General features: G+C 40.6%; 1 protein-coding gene across 19 annotated transcripts in view; it reads left to right on the forward strand.

The window, feature by feature from the left end:
* Positions 1 to 23,599, forward strand: part of FREM1 (FRAS1 related extracellular matrix 1) — a 333,841-nt gene that overhangs the window by 203,132 nt on the left and 107,110 nt on the right. For 17 of the 19 annotated variants that reach the window (XR_010322860.1, XM_064290482.1, XM_064290481.1 and 14 more), the window contains 5 exons: positions 3,763 to 4,086; positions 10,224 to 10,332; positions 14,567 to 14,698; positions 18,246 to 18,590; positions 19,303 to 19,445. Coding sequence is in view for 18 of the 19 variants with exons in the window: in XM_064290482.1 (XP_064146552.1) it covers positions 3,763 to 4,086; positions 10,224 to 10,332; positions 14,567 to 14,698; positions 18,246 to 18,590; positions 19,303 to 19,445 (1,053 nt within the window). In the remaining variant the exon portion in view is untranslated. The remainder of the gene's footprint in view (positions 1 to 3,762; positions 4,087 to 10,223; positions 10,333 to 14,566; positions 14,699 to 18,245; positions 18,591 to 19,302; positions 19,446 to 23,599) is intronic. The other 2 variants (XM_064290485.1, XM_064290499.1) reach the window with 2 other exon arrangements.

Raw genomic sequence — 23,599 nt, forward strand, 5'->3', positions numbered from 1 at the left:
TCAGAAGCTATTATTTTTTTTTTTTTTGTCATTGTCTTAAATATGTCTATCACAACTTTTGCCAATTCAACTTTTTACAGGCGTACAACTTACTGATGGCAATTATAATAATCAGCTGTGCAACCTTACCCTTAATCAATGTGATTTTCTCATAACTGTTAACCCCTCTTTCCCCTCTCCTGGCACCCCTGGTAACCACTAATAAATTTTGGTCACTGTGTATTTACCTTTTCTTGTCTTTTTATGTAAGTGAGATGATACAATATTTGGAAACCCTGGTAGTGGTTAAGAGCTATGGTTGCTAACCAAAAGGTTGGCGGTTTGAAGCCACCAGGCAGTCCTTGGAAACCCTATGGGGCAGTTCTACACTGTCCTATAGGGTCGCTATGAGTCGGAATTGACTCAACGGCAACAGGTGTGGTTTGGGTTTTTTTTAAATACGACATTCGTCCTTTTGCGATTGGCTTATTTTGGTCAGCATATTTTCAAGCACCGTGTATACTAAGGCAAAACTTCATTTCTCCTACTGATTGAGCAGTAGTCTGTTATATGTATGCACCACATTTTGTTTACCCATTCATCTGCTGATGGGCACTTAGGTCATTTCCACCTTTTGACTATTGTGAGTAGTGCTGCAGCAAACACTGGTGTGTACGAGTCTCTTTTTCAGTCTCTGCTTTCAAGTCTTTTGGTTATATACCTAGAAGTGGAATTGCTAGGTCATATGGTAGTTCTATTTTTAGTTTTTTGAGGAACTGCCACACTGTTTTCCACAACAGCTGTACCATTTTTTATTCCCACCAGCAATGGGTAAGTGTACCAATGTCCCCGCACCCTTGCCAACGTTTGTTATTTTCTGTTTTTTTTTTTTTTAATCTTATAGTTTTGATTTGCATCTCACTGATGGCTAATAACACTGAGCATTTTTTTTTATGCGTCTGGTGGCTATTTGAATGTCCTCTTTGATGAAATATCTACTCAAGTCCTTTGCCCATTCTATGATTGCGTTAATTGTCTTTTTCTTGTTAAGTTTTCCAAGTTTTATATATATTGTGGTTATTAGATTCTTATCTGATATATAGTTTCCAAAGATATTCTCCTAGTCAGTAGCTTGTTTTTTCACATTTTTGGTTAAGTCTTTTGATGAACTAAAGTATTTAATTTTTTTGAAGTTCCATTTATTTTGTCTTTTGCTGTTTGTGCTTTTGCTGTTATATTAGATAATCCATTTTTAAAAGCTAGGCCTGACAGCTTTGCCCCTGCATATTCTTCTAAGAATTTTGTGGTTTTAGTTTGCACACTTAGGTCCTTAATCCATTTTTAAATTGTTCTTGGGTACTGTGTAAAGCATGGGTAAGGAACACATTTTAAGGTTGGCCTCAAGGAAGCTTCCCTCCTAACACTTGAGGCAAGGGGTGTACACTGTCCCACCCTTTCTTCTGGTGTTTGGGATGGGCGATCCACTCACCACAGCACAGCACTCTGTCCAAATAAATCTCCCTTTCTCACCTTTCTGCACCCTTTTGTATTCTTATAGTGGGTAAGAGGGTTCTAGAGACTTGTGAATTCTGTATGAAGTGTCCCTCTTACATTCACTTTCAAATCTCATATCTATTTTATTGGAAATTTAGTTGAGACTGGAGTCCCAGGTGATGCAAATGGTTAACACACTAGACTGCTAACCAAAAGGTTGGAGGTTCAAGTCCACCCAGAAGTACCTTGAAAGAAAAGCCTGGTGATCTACCTTCAAAAATGTAGCCATTAAAAAGCCTATGGCGCACAGTTCTACTGTGACACCCATGGGTCTCCATGACCTGGAATCCACCCAATGGCAACTGTTTTTTTTTTAGTTATGACTGAGGCAAGAAGAGCTCCATTTTTAAACATGCTGTTATAGTTGAAATGATAGACTCAAACATGCTGGCGATTGTGAGGATGACACAGTACCAAGCAATGTTTTGTTCTGTTGCACATAAGGTCCCCATGAGTCGGAGTAGACTTGACAGCAGTTACCAACAATAACGATATACAGATTACATCTCCTAGACCAATATTGAGTGTTCAGCAGTATTAAACAAATATGGTTTTGATAATTGAGTCTAGTTCTCTCAACAATGGGGTACATAAAATCTTGTGATAGCATCTACTGCTGTCAGGACTCTTAAATGCCCATAACATTTAAGACTTCAGATCCCATGATGGAATGCACCTCCACCAATCTCCTTGAGGCCATCTCACTTGTCATGTGGTTTTAAAGGGAGCTGGCAGGATGAGGGCATAGTGTCTTTATAGCTTGGTACTCAATAAGCAGGAGAATGATTGCCCAGTTTTCTAGTTAAGATTTTGGATCTCCAGGCTAGGGATTAGTAATGGGAATAGACCAAAATATCTCCCTACCTTCCTTCAGGCCCATAGGTGCTGTGTATTTTAGGCAGGGCTTTGAACTATTTCGAACTAGTTCAGTCATAGCCAATGAAGAGAACTGAAACAGACTCAAATTGTTACAATTTGAGTGATCGAAATGATAACCCGAAGGGAAAAATATGGATTGAAGCCCTGAAATGGGAGACTCTGAAGAGGCGTAGTGAGCCCTTTCAGGAGGCTATTGCATGAGATCGGATTATTGGCACGACTGTGGAGAGCGACACACATTCAAAGCAGTGTGGTCAGCCACCACCTTTGAGCGGAACACTGCTGTTTCTGACTCTGCTCAAAATGCAATGGGCAAGAGATTTGGTTGCTATGCAACACACATGCTGCTCTGGTTTTCTAAGAGGGAGATTAAGTTTTTAGCAGGGCTTTGACCTATATTTTTTCCCCTTCCAGTTGTCATTTCTGTTTACCCAAATTTTAAAAATTGGGATCCGTTCCAGTTTCACTTCCTCCGCCATGACTGAACCAGGAAGAACTGGTCTGAAAGCCATGGCATGTTTCTGTCACTGATTGTAATTTTCCGCTTAGTAGAATTGTCTCCCAGCCTCTTTGGATAGTTCAATTTTTGGTTCTGCTATTATCCTTGAATAATAATGGTAGGTTGGAAAACAGGTGATTTTTGTCCTTGTAGAACTAACATGTGTTGAGTGTCTGCTGTAGGCCAGACACTGCTTAAGTGGTTTACATAGGTTGTTTTATTTAATTCTCACTTAATACATGGGAGTCAAGCATTCTCATTTCACAGATGGGGGAAAAATAAACGAGACTTAGAAGTAACTGACCTCACTCAAGTTGTAAGTGCTGGAGATAGAATAATAAGCATAGGTACCTCAGATGTCAATATTTATGCTTGTTCTCAACTTGGCTACGTACTAGAGTCTCCTGGGTACTTTAGGAGTCCTGGTGGCACAGAGGTTAAGAACTGGACTATTAACCAAAAGGTCAGCAGTTCTAATCCACCAGCCACTCCTTGGAGACCCTGTGGGACAGTTCTACTCTGTCCTTTAGGGTTGCTGTGAATAGGAATCAACTCGACGGCAGTGGCTGCTGGGTGCTTTAAAAACACCTGTTTTCTGAGCCCCTCGGAACATTAAAGTAGGATCTTTGGAGATGGAACTTGGGCACCAGTGGGGTTTAAAGGCTCCCAGGTGATTGCAGTGTACAGCCAGGTTTCAAATCACTGCTGTATACACCCTCAAGGTTGTGAATTTATGTTAAGTATAAATTTTTTTTTAATCATGCTATTAACTCTGTATTATTTAATTACTCCATTATTTATTCATCATTCATTAATTTACTCATTCATTCACTCTCTTTCTCCTTCCAAAGTCAGAGAGTGCGTGGTTACCTGTCCACATCAGAGCCGGCATTCCGAATCAGGTTCCAAGGGCTGCTTTCACGGCCACGTTTATTCTGGAAGTGGATCAGTTCATCCTGACCTCTCTGACCACATCGGTTCTGGACTGTGAAGATGATGAGACCCCCAAATCCTTGCTGGTGTTCAACATCACTAAACCCCCACTCCAGGGCTATATGACTCACCTGTTGGATCACACCAAACCCATCACCTCCTTCACCTGGAAAGATCTAAATGGCCTGCAGATTGCCTACCAGCCACCAAACAGCAGCCATTCTGAGAGGAGGAATTACGAGGTGAGAGGGAAGAGAGGCCAGGCTTCTAGCCTAATTGGTATTCACGAAGGTATTGAAGAGGCCACCCAGTTAACTTTAGAATTAATTTCCACATTCCTTGCCCCAGAAGAGAATTGGTCATTGTATATCAGGATGCAAACTCAAATGCTCAGAGGAGCCAGGCAGGTAATATAAATGAGCGAACCCAGATGAAAGGATATGGTGGTGAACTCCAGAAAGATCAGGTGCCTCAGGGAGCAGCTTCACCTCAGCCAGGGGTGATCGCTGCCATGTGAGAATACAGACGCACGCAGTGTGGCTGTTGTTGTTGTTGTTAGGTGCCGTCAAGTCAGTTCCAACTCACAGCAACCCTATGCACAACCGAACAAAGCATTGCCCGGTCCAGCGCCATCCTTACAATCATTGTTATGCTTGAGCTCGTTGTTGCAGCCACTGTGTCAATCCACCTCGTTGAGAGTCTTCCTCTTTTCCACTGACCCTGTACTCTGCCAAGCATGTTGTCCTTCTCCAGGGACTGATCCCTCCTGACAACATGTCCAAAGTAAGTAAGACGCAGTCTCACCATCCTTGCTTCTAAGCAGCATTCTGGCCAAACTTCTTCCAAGACAGATTTGTTTGTTCTTTTGGCAGTCCGTGGTATAGTCAATATTCTTCGCCAACACCACAACTCAAAGGCGTCAACTCTTCTTTGGTCTTCCTTATTGATTGTCCAGCTTTCACATGCATATGATGTGATCGAAAATACCACGGCTTGGGTCAGGCGCACCTTACTCTTCAGGGTGACATCTTTGCTCTTCAACACTTTGAAGAGGTCCTTTGCAGCAGATTTACCCAGTGCAATGCGTCTTTTGATTTCTTGAACGCTGCTCCCATGGCTGTTGATTGTGGATCCAAGTAAAATGAACTCCTTGACAACTTCAATCTTTTCTCCATTTATCATGATGTTGCTCATTGGTCTGGCTGTGAGGATTTTTGTTTTCTTTGTGTTGAGGTGTAATCCATACTGAAGGCTGTGGTCTTTCATCTTCATTAGTAAGTGCTTCAAGTCCTCTTCACTTTCAGCAAGTAAGGTTGTGTCATCTGCATAACGCAGGTTGTTAATGAGTCTTCCTCATTGTTGAGCATGCAGATTAAATAGGTATGGTGAAAGAATACAACCCTGACGCACACCTTTCCTGACTTTAAACCAAACAGTATCCTCTTGTTCTGTCCGAACAGCTGCCTCTTGATCTATGTAAAGGTTCCTCACGAGCACAATTAAGTGTCCGGGAATTCCCATTCTTCGCAGTGTTATCCATAGTTTGTTATGATCCACACAGTCGAATGCCTTTGCATAGTCAATAAAACACAGGTAAACATCCTTCTGGTATTCTCTGCTTTCAACCAGGATCCATCTGACATCAGCAATGATATCCCTGGTTCCACGTCCTCTTCTGAAACCAGCCTGAATTTCTGGCAGTTCCCTGTCGATATACTGCTGCAGCCATTTTTGAATGATCTTCAGCAAAATTTTGCTTGCGTGTGATATTAATGATACTGTTCTATAATTTCCACATTCGGTTGGATCACCTTTCTTGGGAATAGGCATAAATATGGATCTTTTCCAGTCAGCTGGCCAGGAAGCTGTCTTCCATATTTGTTGGCATAGGCAAGTGAGCACCTCCAGCGCTGCATCTGTTTGTTGAAACATCTCAATTGATATTCCATCAATTCCTGGAGCCTTGTTTTTCACCAGTGACTTCAGAGCAGCTTGGACTTCTTTCAGCACCATCGGTTCCTGATCTTATGCCACCTCTTGAAATGGTTGAATATCAACTAGCTCTTTTTGGTGTAATGACTCTGTGTATTCCTTCCATCTTCTTTTGATACTTCCTGCGTCATTTAATATTTTCCTCATGGAATCCTTTACTATTGCAACTCAAGGCTTGAATTTTTTTCTTCAGTTCTTTCAGCTTGAGAAACGCCGAGTGTGTAGCTCTCATTTTTTCAAGTAAAGTTGGAAACCTGGATTTTTATGTAAAATGTTCCAGTGTTTAAATATGAAAAATGCTTTATATGATCCCACTTATAAGAAATATCTAGACTAGGCAAGCTTATAGAGATCAAAGTTTATTAGTGGTTACCAGGGGTGGGTGGGAGGCGGAGAAAAAGGGAACTCATTGCTTAAGGGTGAAGGAAAAATTTGGAAACTGATAATGGTGCTTGTTGAAAAACATGATAAACATAATGAATGCCACTGAATTGTACACGTGAAGAATGTTGGATTGGCAAATCTTTTGTTACATATATACTTACCACAATTGAAAATTTAAAATATAGAAAACATATTAAAAATTAAAAAATATTGCGCCATCTACAAAATACTTCTGTGGGCAACATTTAGCCCAGAGCTCCCCAGTTGGAGAACTCAGATGCCTTTCTGCATTACAAGACCATTGAAGTTAGAGATAAGTTTTGTCTACAATTATTTTATTAGTAAATTCTTTTATTCTTTTTATTTTAGGCGCTTAGTTTTCTTAATAACCCTGACTAAGGAGAGGTGTTTCCTTGGTCTCATCTGATAACCAGTTTCACTATCAAACATTTCCCACCAGGAAGTTCCTCTTTCTTCCTAACCTATATCCCTTCTGCTGTATTTCAGCAGCAGCTCTTGTTTTGTTTTTAATGGTGTTGTGGGGAAAAAACATCACAAAGTTTAGTAAAGCAAAAAGAAAAAGTTTTATTCGGCATGTATTCAAAAGGACAAAAGCGGGAAGCAGACAAGCAGGCTGCCAGAGCTAATGTCTGCCCGGATCCAAGGAAGGTTACAGAATCATCGGTACATATTCACACCACAAAAAGTGGGTGGAATCATTGAAAGCTTCACCTTTTCACAGATTGGCTAGAAACTGTGGTCTTATATTCTGAATTGCCTTTCTTAACAAGCATTAATACAGGTTTCAGTAGCAGACAGTCAGGTCTTCATTGGTCCAACAAATTTCTCTTCACTAAATGTTAATACAAAAACATAGGCATGGGGAGACTTTCGTGTTCTGTTTGTTTGGCTTTATGTGAAATGTTCCCGAAAAGACATTTTTCTTCCCCAAAAGATAATTTCTAAGATTGTCCCATCTATTGTCTTTATCTCAGGGCCCAGTCGATGTGTCCTTGTGAGTCCTTGTGGGCCCAGCTTCAGCTGGGTCACATTCTCTTTGCTCAAGGACAGGGAATAATAATTCCAATATTATTTCCTAAATCAGTGGGAAGGGAGAACAGCTGGTTACAGTCTTCCATATAATATCCCTACCCTGGTGGCGTAGTGATTAAGTGGTATGGCTGCTAACCAAAGGGTCAGCAGTTCGAATCCACCAGATGCTCCTTGGAAACTCTATGGGGCAGCTCTACTCTGGCCTATAGGGTCACTGTGAGTTAGACTCGACTAGACGGGGCACTGGGTTTGTTTGTTTGTTTTTTTTTTGGTACTTGAAGACCTACCAGCAAGCTGACTCAAACACAACGGAGAATTTAAGGAGCAGACTGACACAAACTGGAGTTCAGGTTTATTATGGCAAAAGAGTGTCCCTCGGGTTATCAAATTGGCCTCTGTATAATTAAGGAATTTTCAGCCTTCAGCCCAAATTTGTGCTTTGCCCTTTGCTTTGCCTTTCTTCACTTCATAGTAATAAGTGGCAGCTCTTCTTTCTCTCTCACCCTTGCCTCTCCTGCCTTCCCTGCTCTATGAAGTAATTTCTCGTTATGTGTCCAGATTTATCCTGAGCCCACAAATAAAGTACTGCTGCTCTGGCTGCTTCCTGCATGTATTTTCTGCCATTGGGTAATGGTAAACTTAAAACAGAACCTGTCCAAATGTCACTTTTTTTTATTAAACGGTAACTCCCAATTTCCCAGTGGAGATTAAGGGCTTTTCAGATTAGGTGGGCTGAAAGCCCTGGGCCTCTATAAAGGTTTGTTCATTCAGGCCCCAGGGGTGGGATTTCTGGGAGCTGGGTAATGGCTAGTGGTTCTGAAGCTGACCCTTCCCTGGGCATTTCTCCCCAGGCAGTACATTCTTTCAGGCATTTTCACCTCTTTGGAAAATTTCAACACTTTTTATTAGGTATGGCTTTTATTTGTATTTGAGAATAAAGTTTCTTAAGTGAGTGATAATTTATAATCTCAGATGGTTCAACCTAATACATATTTACAGCTCACCTTGAAAAGGACATCTTTTGCCTGGGTATAGTTTCATTTTTACTCTGATACTTTGGCACCCATGAATCTGATTCTTTGGCTATTTAGTATTTGCTGATACATTACTTTCTGATTATTCCCTTATCCTTTCAGATGGACCATAACCAAAAAAGAAAAAACTAAACCCATGGCTGTCAAGTCAAAACTAGTCACTGGGCCCTGCATTTCTGCATTTCTTTATTATACCTCATCCTTCTCTGTCAACACCTGGCGCAATATGTAGCACATAGTAAGTGCTCAAAATTTAACATATGTTGTTGTTAGGTACCATTGAGTCGGTTCCAGCTCATAGTGACCCTCTGCACCACAGAATGAAACACTGTCCGGTCCTGTGCCATGCTCACAATTGGGTTGTTATGCTTGAGCCCATTGTTGCAGCCACTGAGTCAGTCCATCTCGTTGAGAGTCTTCCTCTTTTTTGCTGACCCTCTACTTTACCAAGCATGATGTCCGTCTCCAGAGACTGATTCTTCTTGACAACATGACCAAAGTATGTAAGATGCAGTCTCACCATCCTTTCTTCTAACGAGCATTCTGGTTGTACTTCTTCAAAGACGGATTTGTTCGTCCTTTTGGCGGCCCATGGTATAGTCAATATTCGTTGCCAACACCACAATTCAAAGGTGTCAATTCTTCTTCTGTCTTCCTTATTCATTGTCCAGCTTTCACAAGCATATGATGTGATTGCAAACACCATGGCTTGCCTCAGGTGCACCTTAGTGTTCAAGATGCCATCTTTGCTTTAAGATATTTAATCTTAAAAAAAAGAGGTCTTTTGCAGCAGATTTGCCCAATGCAATGTGTGTTTTGATTTCTTGACTGCTGCTTCCATGAGTGTCGATTATGGATCCAAGTAAAATGAAATCCTCGACAACTTCAATCTTTTCCCAGTTTATCATGATGTTGCTTATTTGTCCAGTTATGAGGATTTTTGTTTTCTTTATGTTGAGGCATAATCCATACTGAAGGCTATGGTCTTTGATCTTCATCAGTAAGTACTGCAAGTCCTCTTCACTTTCAGCAGGCGAGGACGTTGTGTCATCTGCATAATGCAGCTTGTTAATGAGTCTTCCTTCAATCCTGATACTCCATTCTTCTTCATGTAGTCCAGCTTCTCGGATTCTTTGCTCAGCATACAGATTGAATAGGTATGGTGAAAGGATACAACCTTGATGCACACCTTTCCTGACTTTAAACCATACAATAATTCCTTGTTCTGTTCAAACAACTGCCTCTTGATCTATGTCCAGGTTCCTCATGAGCACAATTAAGTGTTCTGGAATATAGCCCCCACCTATTAATTATGGATTTCATGGGACCAAATAAAATCTAGATATTTGAAAATATATCTAAAGGGAGAGAATCTTTAGATCAGAGTTTCTTAACAGTTGTGCACTAATGGCATTTTAGAGCAGATAATTATTTCTTTGGCTGCTGTCCTGTGCATGGAAGCCTGTTAGCAGCATCCATGACCTCTACCCACTAGATGCCACTAGCACCTCTCCTCTCTAGTTCTGAGACCAAAAATGTCTATAGACTTGCTGAATGTTTCGTTGGAGGACAAAATCAACCCCAGCTAAGAACCAATGCCCTAGACTCTATGCCACTGAGAGGCATGAGTGGTCTCATGCTGGAGTAAGTCAGTCTCCTGGGCAAATGCAGGGACATTTCTCCAGCACATTTACTAATACCAGGTTAATAAATTCTTTTATGGAGAGGAAAATTAAAAAGAAAAAAAAAGATACTGATAAACTAAGGAACCAGGTGTAGAGATCACGCTATCAAAAGTGAGATCAGGCAGCAGCGGAACCTGGAACAGTTTTGCCTTCCATCTGTGGCGTACACCCCAGAATTAATGGTACTTTAACTTGGCAGTGGGTGAATCATGTATATCTGTTTGTTTGCAGGTGGAGTTGGAAGTGTATGACTTCTTCTTTGGAAAGAGCACACCGATTACAGTCCACATCTCCATCAGAACTTCAGATACAAATGCCCCGCGAGTATCCTGGAACGCAGGTGAAGCTCAATATAGGGCGTCAAGCAGATCACACTCAACAAGGCATCATAGAACATAATGCTGGAGGAAACAGAAAGTATGTGGGTCAGGAAAGAAAGGGAGTTTCATTTGCGTTTCACACACAAGGCTACTGAAACCCAGACAGGTTACGTGGTTTTCCAGGGCATCAGATAGTTGTTGTTGTATTGTTTTGTTTTTTCCTAGTGACAGTGTGAGAAATTAAATACAGGATTTCTGTGTCCAGGTGGCAACTTCTTTCCTCAGTGGGAGATAAGGACATTTCTCAATTGAGTAAAGCAAAAAAAGTGACAATTTGTGATATTGAGCCATAGTTGGGCTGAGAGAGAAAAGGTCTCTAACTCACATTGCTAAGAGGGATCCAAGGAAAGTGTACACTACAGTCCACTGCCCTGTTTTCTTTTAATTTTTTATTTTTGGTGAAAATATACACAATGAAACATACACCCATTCAGTAATTTTTACATATACAGTTTAATGACAGTGGTTATACGCTTCACACTGTCAACCTTCTCCCTATCTTTGTCCATATAATTTCCTCACTGTTAATTTAGACTTTGCCTCTTAAAGTTCTCATCTGTGTTTTAGAGTTACTGTTGTCCATTTGATCTCCTGTAGATAATTCTTTAAAAGAGTTCAGTGCTCAAGGTGAACATTTTTTATTAAATAAGCTGAATTGTTGTTTAGTTTAAAGATGACTTCATGGGATAGTTTTGGTTCAAGGCTTAGAAGTTGTTTCCAGGCAATAGATTCAGGGGTTCGTCCAGTCTCAATGTATCCATTAAGTCTGTTTTCCAATAAGAATTTGAAATTTTGTTCCACATTTTTTTCTTCTTTTGATCGAGATCATCTATTGGAACCTTGATCAAAACATTCAGTAGTGGGAGATGGGCACCATTCATTTCTTCTGGTCTCGTGGCAAAGGAGGTAGTAGTTCATGGAGGCAGTTAGACCTGCAGTCTATTTCCTTCTCCGATTTCTGGGTCTCCTTTTTCCTCTGTTGCTCTAAGTATGTAGAAATCAATTGCAGTATCTTGGGCCATTGCCCTATTTTTAAGTTGGGTTGTGTGGAAACCACAATATATAAATAAGAATGTAACCTGCTTCGTTTATTGATTTTTTTTAAAAAGTCTTTGCCCTGCCTATCAATCCCAGTAGACTCATACTTAAATGTATATATTTAGATCAAATGTTAATGTAGAATGTAAATGAAATTTTTTTCTTTCTTGCCAGTGCCATCAGTAGCATACAATACTTATAAGCAGTGTTAATAGGTTCTTCTATGGGGAAAATGTCTCAGTGTGTGGTTTAAATCATCAGACTGCAGCTTAAATGGGTTGCTTCATGTGTGTTTGTCTCTCGCTCTCTCTCTTTGTGGTGTATTTCAGTGGAGATGGGGACATCTGTTGAGCAGCCTTGATTTATAATTCTGGTTCTATGTCCCACTCTACTTCTATTAGAGGGGTGATGACAGACAAGAACGACCTAATAGCCTAAAGTATAGCAGTCATTACAAAGTCAGTAGATTATTGCTTGAGGGTAGTGACCGAGTAGTATGTATGTGTATGTGTGGCTTGTAACAACCAGGCTCATTAAGATAGCACTCTGCAGAGGGCTCCAAATCTGGTTTTGACTACTTTGGAGATCAGAATACTTTTAAAAGTGCATTTTTCCTTATTATCAACTTAATGTATGCCCATTAGGAAAATAAATTTAAAAAAATTAAAATCCTTTTTTATTCTGCCACTGTTAATAGTTTGCTCTATATATGTCTAGTCTTTCTGGTTGCTCCTTTCTGCATGTTTCCTTTGCATGATGCCTGGTCCCATCTGCCCTGTGTGCTCTTGGCTTTAAGACCCTCATTACTAGTCACAGAGATTTTTTATATGTGCTAGCATACTTGTTTCTTCCTGTCTTCCTTGCTTGCTTCTTTTTTTTGGAGGGGAGGGGGCCGAGGAAGTGGTTTATTGCCTTAGCCCAGGATCACTAGAAAACAAAGCTGATGAAAATTGTATGGACTAACCGTGTACTGAAAACAAGAGTGAGGGCAAAAGGGAAGTCAAAGGGGGAACAAATAAAAATGTGTTACAACTGAACAGGTCACAGCTTCACAAGGAAATAAAGCTGATTGCACCAGGGAAGATGGAACTACTATGTCTGGGGAGACTTGAGGGTAGGGTGGGAATAGGTGAACACTTTCTGTCAGCTCCTTCCCATTTCCTGTCTCTCACTGGTCAAAGCTTGCCCCACTGAATGTTAATTCCCCACACTTCCAGCTTACATAACCAGGCCCCTCTTTGCAGCCACTACGCATTGTGCATACGATGGGGTGGGATCTGGCCACAGGCTCAAGAGAGGTCATGCCAAAACGTGGCCCTCCTTGCAGTTATCAGTTGAGGTAACCAGCCATGTAACAAGATGAAGCAATAGTAGCATCCAGGGCTTTTTAATTGTGAGGACTATGGGAGCCCTCATGGGGCAGCTCCAGCTAGAAAGCAGGAAAGTTGTCAAGGCTTGGGAGGCAGGTAAAGCTGGGCTGGTTTGAGGGGAAGCATACGTTAGGCCCACTAGTGCACCATCTTTAAATGTTTTTAATTTTTTTCTTTAAAAAACTCTGCTCCCTGGGGTCTTAAATGCTAACAAGCGGCCATCTAAGATGCATCAATTGGTCTCAACCCACCTGGATCAAAGGAGAATGAAGAACACCAAGGTCACACGACAACTAAGAGCCCAAGAGACAGAAAGGGCCACGTGAACTAGAGACTTACATCATCCTGAGACCAGAAGAACTAGATGGTGCCCGGCTACAACCGATGACTGCCCTGGCAGGGAGCACATCAGAGAACCCCTGAGGGAGCAGGAGATCATTGGGATGCAGACCCCAAATTCTCACAAAAAGACCATACTTAATGGTCTGACTGAGACTAGAGGAATCCCGGCGGTCATAGTCCCCAAACCTTCTGTTGGCCCAGGGCAGGAACCATTCCTGAAGACAACTTAGCAGTCATGAAAGGGACTGGACTTTGGGTAGAAGAGAGATGCTGATGAAGAGTGAGCTAATTGTATCAGGTGGACACTTGAGACTGTGTTGGCATCTCCTGTCTGGAGGGGGGATGGGAGGATAGGGAGAGTTGGAAGCTGGCAAAATTGTCACGAAAGGAGGGACTGGAAGGGCTGACTCATTAGGGGGAGAGCAAGTGGGAGAACTGAGTAAGGTGTATATAAACTTATATGTGACAGTCTGACTTGACTTGTAAACATTCACTTGAAGCTCAATAAAAGTTAATAAAAAAAAAAAAAAAAAAACTCTGCTCCCTTTCAAGATTCCCTGCAATCTGTTGGCTCCCAGGTCTACCGGGTAACGGGAATGGTTGAATGAAGCTACAGCTTCCTGTCTCTAACCTGAGTGCTCAGTCCTGAGTCTGTTTTCTTCTCACCCTGACCAGCACTTGCCCTCTGTGCACATTTCGTCTAACATGCTGGGTCCAAGGAGAAGGTTTTATTTCAATTCCTTTAGTTACAAAAATTCTTTCCTTATTAGAGTCTAAACTAAAATCCAGCCCACATTGTAAAGTGTCATACATTTCAGGTATAATACCATTAAACATCCTTCTAGCATAGTAGCTCTGTATTTGCCTCTGAAACCACTTTCCATTATCTATCCTGTGGGCTACTGATACTTTCATAAATTGTATGCAAAAGCACCTCTCTTTTGCCCACTTAAAATATTTGGATGTAGTCTTTGAAAAATTCATTGTGGACATTAATGAACTAAAGTCCTCTGTGAATAAAATGTCTGTTTTTTCCTTCAAAATTTATTTTCTGGCACAATTATACCTCTAAAGGGTATATCATAAAGGACTCAGCATGCTGGAGGAAATGTGCAGAGAAGGCAAATGCTGGTTAGAGCAAGAAGAATACACACTCAGGACTGAGCACTCGGGTTAGAGACAGGGAGCTGTAGCATTATTCAACCATTCTCATAACCCAGTAGACCTAGAAGTCAACAGATTGTAAGGAATCTTGAAAGAAAGCGGTTGTCAGATTGGAGTTAATATTACTAAAAATAAAAACTAAATTTCAGTTTCTTGAAAAGCTTTTGAATATATTTATTTTTAGATAGTTTCATGAGTGAAAATTCATGAATCCTTTCTTAAAATGGGCCTGTTGGCATGCCATAGAATTTTCCAAACACAATTCTGTTTTCTCTTGTAGGTCTGAATCTCTTGGAGGGGCAATCTCGGGCTATCACTTGGGAACAATTTCAGATTGTAGACAATGATGACATTGGCGCTGTCCGTCTAGTCACCGTTGATGGACTACTACATGGAAGTATTACACTAAGAGGTGAATGATCAAACTTTGTAACCCAGAGAAAAACAATCCAAGAAGTATTTTCTCCAAAAGCAAACCATGGTTAACAGGATATACTTAGCATCTCTTGGGCCCTATTTCTAAACGAACTTGTCATATCCAGAAAATCTGGAGACACTATCAGCTTTCATGTTAGGATGCTCAAATCAATGGATAACCATTTATGAGTGGTACCTTGTGCTTGGCTCATTATTTGAATCTCAGTTGTGCTTTCCGGATGCCACACTGGACTCCTTCTAAATTGCCTCTTAACTAATTATCTTTTCCCAGTTGTATAACAAAATACTTCCCTCTAATTTATGTTATTAGTGGTAGTTACCGTAATTTTAAAGAACTGAATTTATAATTACAGAGATGGTAGTTAATAAGATAATAGCCCTAATAAATTCATTGTGGACGTTTATGATAATATAGCACATCCCTTGTAAGGAGCTCAGAGGATTTAATTCAATTATCCTCTTGGTCTGCTTAATTGTAAAGCAGAAAGATAGCTCTTATTTATCACCATTCATGGTTAGGGAATTCTGAAATTAAAAATAACATGCTGAATTCATGATAAATCCTCTTTCCTAATCTCAGAACAGTTTAAGCCTGCATGGATCAGTTAAGGCTGGTATTCACATGCATGTTAAGGAAACCCAACTGTAGTGGCTTAAAAATTGAAGAGTTATTTTCCTCATGTGACAGGTTGCCCAGAGGTAGGCATTCCATTCCCATGATGTTCAGTGCAGCACATTCTTTTCCGATCTGCCACTGGTCACAAGATGGTGCTTACAACTCCAGGCATCTGTATTCGAGGCAGGAAGAGAGAGAAGGGACAATGAAAATACTCATACTATGGTTTATATCTCCTTACCAGACTCTGTCACATGGCTACCCCTAGGTACAAGGAAATCTGGGAAACTCAGTATTTTAATATTGTTATATTGCCATTCCAAAAAAAGCTGAGTTCTGGTAGTGAGAAAGAAACAAAAAGTGGCTTTTGGGCAAGTAACTAGTAGTGTCCATTACCCTAGTGTTTACCTTTATTCTTCGGAGCCTTTTAGTACAGCCATTGTAATAGTTCGTGCAGTAATTGAAGAAATGCTTATTAATACTGTAGAGATGAAATGGGGAGTGGTAGCCCATAATGCAATGATGTTGTAAGCTCAGAGAAGGTAGAAAATTCTTCTAACACTTATTTAAGAGTTATTTTGTGCCAGACAACCTTTGATGGTTACAAGGGAGAGGAGGAGTGGGAGGGAAAAACACTAAATAGACAATAGTAAGTGGTAACTTTGGTGAAGGGTAAGGCAGTCCATAGTATTGGGAAAGCCAGCACAGCTTGTCCAAGGCAAGGTCATGGATGCTCCGTAGACACATCCAAACTCCCTGAGGGACCAAATTGCTGGGGTGAGGGCTGTGGCGACCATGGTCTCGGGGAACATCTAGGTCAATTGGCATAACATAGTTTATAAAGAAAATGTTCTATGTTCTGCTTTGGTGATTAGTGTCTGGGGTCTTAAAAGCTTGCAAGCGGCCATCTAAGGTACTCCACTGCTCTCACCCTGTCTGGAGCAAGAGAGAATTAAGAAAACCAAAGACACAAGGGAAAGATTAGCCCAAAAGACTGATGAACCACACTACCACAGCCTCTACCAGACTGAGTCCAGCACAACTAGATGGTGCCCGGCTACCATCACCTATTGCTCTGACAGGGGTCACAATAGAGGGTCCCAGACAGAGCTAGAGAAAAATGTAGAACAATATTCTAACTTACAAAAAAGACCAGGCTTACTAGTCTGATAGAGATGGAAGAAACCTCGAGAGTATGGCCTCTGGACACCCTTATAGCTCAGTAATGAAGTCACTCCTGAGGTTCACCCTTCAGCTAAAGGTTAGATAGGCCCATAAAACAAAACAAGACTAAATGGGCACACCAGCCCAGGGGCAAGGACAAGAAGGCAGGAGAGGACAGGAAGGCTGGTAAGGGGGAACCCAGGGTTGAGAAGGGGAAAATGTTGACATGTTGCGGAGTTGGCAACTGATGTCACAAAACAATATGTGTATTAATTGTTTAATGAGAAACTTGTTTGCTCTGTAAACCTTCATCTCTAACGTACAATAAAAAAATTTAAAAAGCAAAAAATGAACAAACAAAAAACATTTACTTTGTGCCAGATACTTTATAGGGTGAGACATAATTATTATTCCTATTTTACAAATGAGGAATCTGAGACTCAGAGAAGCTAAACTGACTTTTAAGACCATGCATCTAGAAGACCATGGCAGAGTTGGGATTTGAGCCCAGGCTGACTGCTATCAGAGCTCTAGCTTTCAGCCTTTAAACCAGTAATCCTCAAACTTTAGCATGTATTAGAATCACCCAGAGGCCTGATGAACTGACAATTGCTAGGTCCCTGCTAGAGTTCCCATTTCAGTAAGTTAAGTGGGGTCTGAAGGAGCCCTGGTGACGTTCAACTGTTAACCGAAAAGTTGGCAGTTCAAACCCACCAGCAGCTCCACAGGAGAGAAGACCTGGTGATCTGCTCGTGTAAAGATTACAGCCTAGTAAACCCTGTGGGGCAGTTCTACTCTGTCCTATAGGGTGGCTGTGAGTCAGAATCAACTCATGGGCACACAGAGGTAACAACAGGGTACGGCCCAAGAATTGGCATTTCTAACAACTTTACTCTTTGTGCTGTTGCTGCTGAGTTGAGACCACAGTGAGAACCACTTCTCCACAGCAGTGCTGCCACAGAGAATGACGATGAGTTGAAGGATAACTACCATTTATTGTAGGCTTACTACTGTTTAATTGCTCTAGTCCTTAGTATGGAATATTAAAATCAAAAAACCAAACCCGTTGCTGTGGAGTCGACTCCAACTCATAGTGACTCTATAGGACAGAGTAGAGCTGTCCCATATGATTTCTAAGGAGTGGCTGGTAGATTTGAACTGCAGATCTATGGAACATCAGGTAGGTAGTATTATTCTTGGAGGGCAATGGTGGTTTCCTGCTAAATTCTCGCCTTCTATGCCGCCAATGCACTTCACGTACAGCCACTACCTGCCTGTCAGTGGAGGCTTGTGTGTTGCTATGATGCTGAACAGATTTCTGCAGAGCTTCCAGACTAAGACAGACTAGGAATAAAGGCCTGGTGACCTACTTCCAAAAATCAGCCAATGACAACCCTATAAATCTGCAGCTGCTCATGGGGATGGTGCAGGACCAGGTAGCATTTTGTTCTGCTGTGCATGGGGTTGTCATGAGTTGGGGGCCAACCTGATGGGTGCTAACAACAACAACAACAACATCCCTATTTTATAGATGAGTCTCGAATAAATTATACCCTGTCCAAGTTCGCACAGCTAGTAAGAGTTAGAGCCAGTATTCAAAACCAGGTTTGTGTGGTTTCCTAGATGAGGGAAGTATGGGCACCTCTTTCCTTCAGGCTCTCTTCTGCAATGGTACTTTCACTACAGCTACCACCTCTGTTCTCCCTCATTCAGTTGGCTCTATCTCTGATCTCTCCATCAGGTGGAAAAGGATTTCTCTTCACCGTTGCTGACCTACAGGCTGGAGTTGTTCGCTATCATCATGATGACAGTGATTCCACCAAAGACTTTGTGGTCTTTAGGATCTTCGATGGCCACCACAGCATCCGCCATAAGTTTCCCATCAACATCTTGCCCAAAGATGATAGTCCGCCGTTCCTTATAACCAATGTCGTGATTGAACTGGAGGAGGGACAGACTATACTGATCCAGGGTTCTATGCTGAGAGCTTCAGACATGGATTCTAGTGATGACTACATCTTCTTTAATATCACAAAACCCCCACAGGCTGGAGAGATCATGAAGAAGCCAGGACCAGGACTGATAGGTAAGTTCCAGGCAGTTAAGAGTTTGAATGGAATTTATTATTTTATAGAGAACTTTCTACGCACACTTATGGGTTTGCTAAAATTGTATTAGAATTTGTGCTAAGGTGGACATAATTTTATGAGATAAGATACTATCGTTATTCCCATTTTATTGGTGAAGAACTTGAGACTCGAGATGTTAGTTTGATTTGTCCAAGGCTATCTTTTTTTTTTTTTATACACCTAGAAAGTGCCAGACCGGGGTCTCAAGGTAGCCGTAACTACGAAGAGTTAAGTCAGCCAAGAAAGGTGATATTACAATTAGGTCTTAAGGGCAATGTTTGGTCTATTCTTGGTTCTTGATAAAGTAATTTCATGAATAACATTTCTTTACATGTGATTACAACCATTTTCATAACTACTTTTTAAAGTAGGTAGTTCATGAGTTTGGCAAAATAGGGATCAAGTAGTTAGTAGTTAGTGTTGTGTATTTGAAATAAGACTATGTTACTTAAAATTTTTTTTTCAAATTCAGTTTTTATAAGACAGGCATAACAATTTTAATTTTTCTGCTTTACTGTTTGCGAGTTTGATAAAAGCGTCTAATGAGGATTCCCTGGGTACATGCAGCATACTAGATAGAGAAGACTTTTGGAGCTAAGTACAATATCATTGTACCCTAACACCTGGTAGAATCTTATAAAATTGTGTGGTGTTTTGTGGACCCAATAGGCTATCCTGTTCCTGGCTTCCTTCAGAGAGACCTGTTTAATGGGATCATTTACTACCGTCACTTTGGTGCAGAAATCTTTGAAGATTCTTTTGAATTTGTCCTGTGGGATAGCCATGAACCTCCAAATCTTTCAGTGACTCAAGTAAGAGACCATCTTTAAATGCTTTCCCAAAGTCTTGTCCAAGATATTAATTGTAGGAGATGTTATTAGAAACTACATGAAAATAAGTTTCAAGAGTCAAAATTTGAAAAGCAATGGATTAAGCAAAATTAGGCAAATTTCTTTGCAATAGGACTACTGAAAGATTTACTTTTCTAAAGAGTTTTTTAAAAATTTCCATGAATGCAGTGCTTCCAAGATTATTTAACCATGGGAACCTTTTTTCATTGAACACTTTACAAAATTGGTTGCCTCCTAGAGCTCAAGAAAACACTGACTTATTTTACACATAATAGTTAAAGTATAGGTTCTGGATTTAGACTGCCTATGTTTCTTTCCCAACCTTGCAACTAACTAACTGACTGACATGTGCCTCAGTTTCCTCCTCTGTGAAACAGATAATAGTAAACCTTCCTTAGGGAGTGATTGGGAGGATAAGTGAGATAATATGTAAAAGTACTGAGAACTTTCTGGCCAATGATAAGTATTCAATAAATGCATTAGCTATCATTTATTGTTGCTTTTGAAGGACTAAGAATTTTACTACCATTTGAGGATATCATTTAGATATACAGAATGCAGGAATAGGTTTGAGCAAACATTCTCATCATATAGGAATCACAAAAATGGAGTCAGTGTAGAATCTGGATAACTATTAAAGACTCCTTGTGATTTTTTTTTTGTGTGTGTGAAGAAGGGGGTGGAAAAAGTACAGCTGAAATTAAGTGATCACCTGCAATGTACAGTATTTTTTACTAGGCATTTTATACCTATTAGCTTAGAAAGTTTCCTTGGAAACCCTATGGGCCGGTTCTACCCTGTTCTATAGTGTTGCTATGAGTCGGAACTGACTCGCCGGCACCTAACAACAACAATCTTAGAGAGTAGCATGTGTAGACATCCAAGAAAATCTCAGATCTGCTCTAGAATGATTACTTACAGCATGTGTCCTATTGATTATATAATATCTTTTCATAATGTCACCGTCACTGGCATTAGCCAATGCATAAGTGATTGAGATTCATCTGTGTGCCAAGATGAAGATAACAGAAGGGGGTGATTAGGAAGAATGATGCCAGAGAGCCTAGAAACCGAAGGAAGTGGGTCACCCATGTGAAGCAATGGAGAATGAATGAAAAAACTTTATTCATCTGCGTGTTGACTAACAAGTCAACTCCTTTATAACTCGTACCCCTCTTTTCATCAATGTATTCTATGCTATTTCTAGACTAGATCTTAGTTGATTTGATCATTCAAAATAGTAACTATTCATAAGGTTTATTTCTACATTTTCTGTTGTAGCTATTCAGATTGATTTATGTTTCTGTCTAGGGTACCATGTTGCTTTTAGCAGACTACATGCCTTTTTAAAAATGGACAGCTCAGGGCTTCGTTTTTCCTCTTCTGTTGTTATATATTCTATAGATCATATTTTTCATACAAACATAGTTGTCAAATTCCTCTATAATACAGACCATGGTAATGAATACGTTATTGAAGCAGACTAAACTCTGTATATCCAGTTATAAGTTTATGATGATGGGTTTCTCAGGAAGAAGTCACAATTACATTTTTCTCTGTTCTCATCTTCTTAACCTGTGTTCAGAGAGAGAGTTCTACAGACTTGCCCTGTTTTGGGGTACTACCTTTTCTTTGTGCCTAAATATTCCTCCAGCTCAGACTTTCGAATCCATTGCTTTACTTGGTATCTCTACATAGATGTCTTACCAGCATTTGAAACTCACCATGTCCAGAAATGTTTAGTTTATTTTCCTAAAAACTTGTACAAAACTACTGTAGCTAGAGTCTCTAAAGTCATTATGGACCTCTTTCTATCCCATCTGCATAACCCATCATTGAGCAAGTCTTACCAAGTCAGTTTGTCTTCTCTGCTTCTACCTCCCCATGCTACTGCCATTGCTTTGTTCCTTCCCTCATCTTTTCTGGACTACATCATCCTAAGAATCTCTCACATGACATCTTAAAAGAGATCAGCTACATCCTTGTTAATTGGAGACATTAAAATCGTTGATACCATAGCACTATGCTTGGTAAAATTCATCTGGTATGTTTTTTCCACATTCTGCCTCTTCTGGTTTTTGGTAGTTTTTTTTTGTTGTTGTTGTTAAATAATTTTTATTGTGCTTTAAGTGAAAGTTTACAAATCAAGTCAGTCTTTCACACAAAAACCCATATACACCTTGCTACACATTCCCAATTACTCTCCCCCTAATGAGACAGCCCACTCTCTCCCTCCACTCTCTCTTTTCATGTCCATTTCTCCAGCTTCTAAGCCCCTCCACCCTCTCATCTCCCCTCCAGGCAGGAGATGCCAACATAGTCTCAAGTGTCTACCTGATCCAAGAAGCTCACTCCTCACCAGCATCCCTCTCCAACCCATTGTCCAGCCCAATCCATGTCTGAAGAGCTGGCTTCAGGAATGGTTCCTGTCCTGGGCCAACAGAAGGTCTGGGGGCCATGACCACCGGGGTCCTTCTAGTCTCAGTCAGACCATTAAGCCTGGTCTTATGAGAATTTGGGGTCTGCACCCCACTGCTCTTCTACTCCTTCAGGGGTTCTCTGTTGTGTTCCTTGTCAGGGCAGTCATCGGTTGTAGCCAGGCACCATCTAGTTCTTCTGGTCTCAGGATGATGTAGTCTCTGGTTCATGTGGCCCTTTCAGTCTCTTGGGCTCTTAATCACCTTGTGTCCTTGGTGTTCTTCATTCTCCTTTGATCCAGGTGGGTTGAGACCAATCGATGCATCTTAGATGGCTGCTTGCAAGCATTTAAGACCCCAGATGCCACTCTTCAAAGTGGGATGCAGAATGTTTTCTCAATAGATTTTATTATGCCAGTTGACTTAGATGTCCCCTAAAACCATGGTCCCCAGACCCCTGCCCCTGCTACGCTGGCCTTCAAAGCATTCAGTTTATGCAGGAAACTGCTTTTGGTTTAGTCCAATTGTGCTGACCTCCCCTGTATTGTGTGCTGTCTTTCCCTTCACCTAAAGTAGTTCTTATCTACTATCTAATTAGTGAATGCCCCTCTCCCACCCTTGCTCCCTCCTCCCTCTTGTAACCACGAAAGAATGTTTTCTTCTCAGTTTAAACGATTTCTCAAGTTCTTATGATAGTGGTCTTGTACAATATTTGTCCTTTTGCAACTGACAAATTTCACTCAGCATAATGCCTTCCAGATTCCTCCATGTTATGAAATGTTTCACAGATTCCTCACTGTTCTTTATTGATGCATAGTATTCCATTGTGTGAATACACCATAATTTATTTATCCATTCATCCATTGATGGGCACCTTGGTTGCTTCCATCTTTTTGCTGTTGTAAACAGTGCTGCAATAAACATGGGTGTGCATATATCTGTTCTTGTAAAGGCTCTTATTTTTCTAGGATATATTCCAAAGAGTGGAATTGCTGGATCGTATGGTAGTTCTATTTCTAGCTTTTTAAGGAAGCTCCAAATCGATTTCCAAAGTGGTTGTACCATTTGACATTCCCACCAGCAGTGTATGTGTTCCAATCTCTCCACAGCCTCGCCAACATTTATTCTTTTGTGTTTTTTGGATTAACGCCAACCTTGTTGGAGTGAGATGAAATCTCATTGTAGTTTTGATCTGCATTTCTCTAATGCCTAATGACCATGAACATTTCCTCATATATCTGTTAGCTACCTGAATGTCTTCTTTAGTGAAATGTCTATTCATATCTTTTGCCCATTTTTAATTGGGTTTTTTGTCTTTTTGCGGGTGAGTTTTTGCAGTATCAGGTAAATTTTAGAGATCAGACGCCGATCAGAAATGTCACAGCTAAGAACTTTTTCCCAGTGTGTAGGTAGTCTTTTTACTCTTTTGGTGAAGTCTTTGGATGAGCATAGGTGTTTGATTTTTAGGAGCTCCCAGTTATCTAGTTTTTCTTCTGCATTCTTTATAATGTTTTGTATACTGTTTATTCCATGTATTAGGGCTTCTAACGTTGTCCCTATTTTTTTCTCCCATGATCTTTATCATTTTAGATTTTATATTTAGGTCTTTGATCCATTTTGAGTTAGGTTTTGTGCATGGAGTGAGGTATGGGTCTTGTTTCATTTTTTTTGGAGTTGGATACCCAGTTATGCCAGCAC

This window comes from Loxodonta africana, chromosome 9, assembly GCF_030014295.1.
Source record: "Loxodonta africana isolate mLoxAfr1 chromosome 9, mLoxAfr1.hap2, whole genome shotgun sequence".
In the NCBI taxonomy this organism is placed as follows: domain Eukaryota; kingdom Metazoa; phylum Chordata; class Mammalia; order Proboscidea; family Elephantidae; genus Loxodonta; species Loxodonta africana.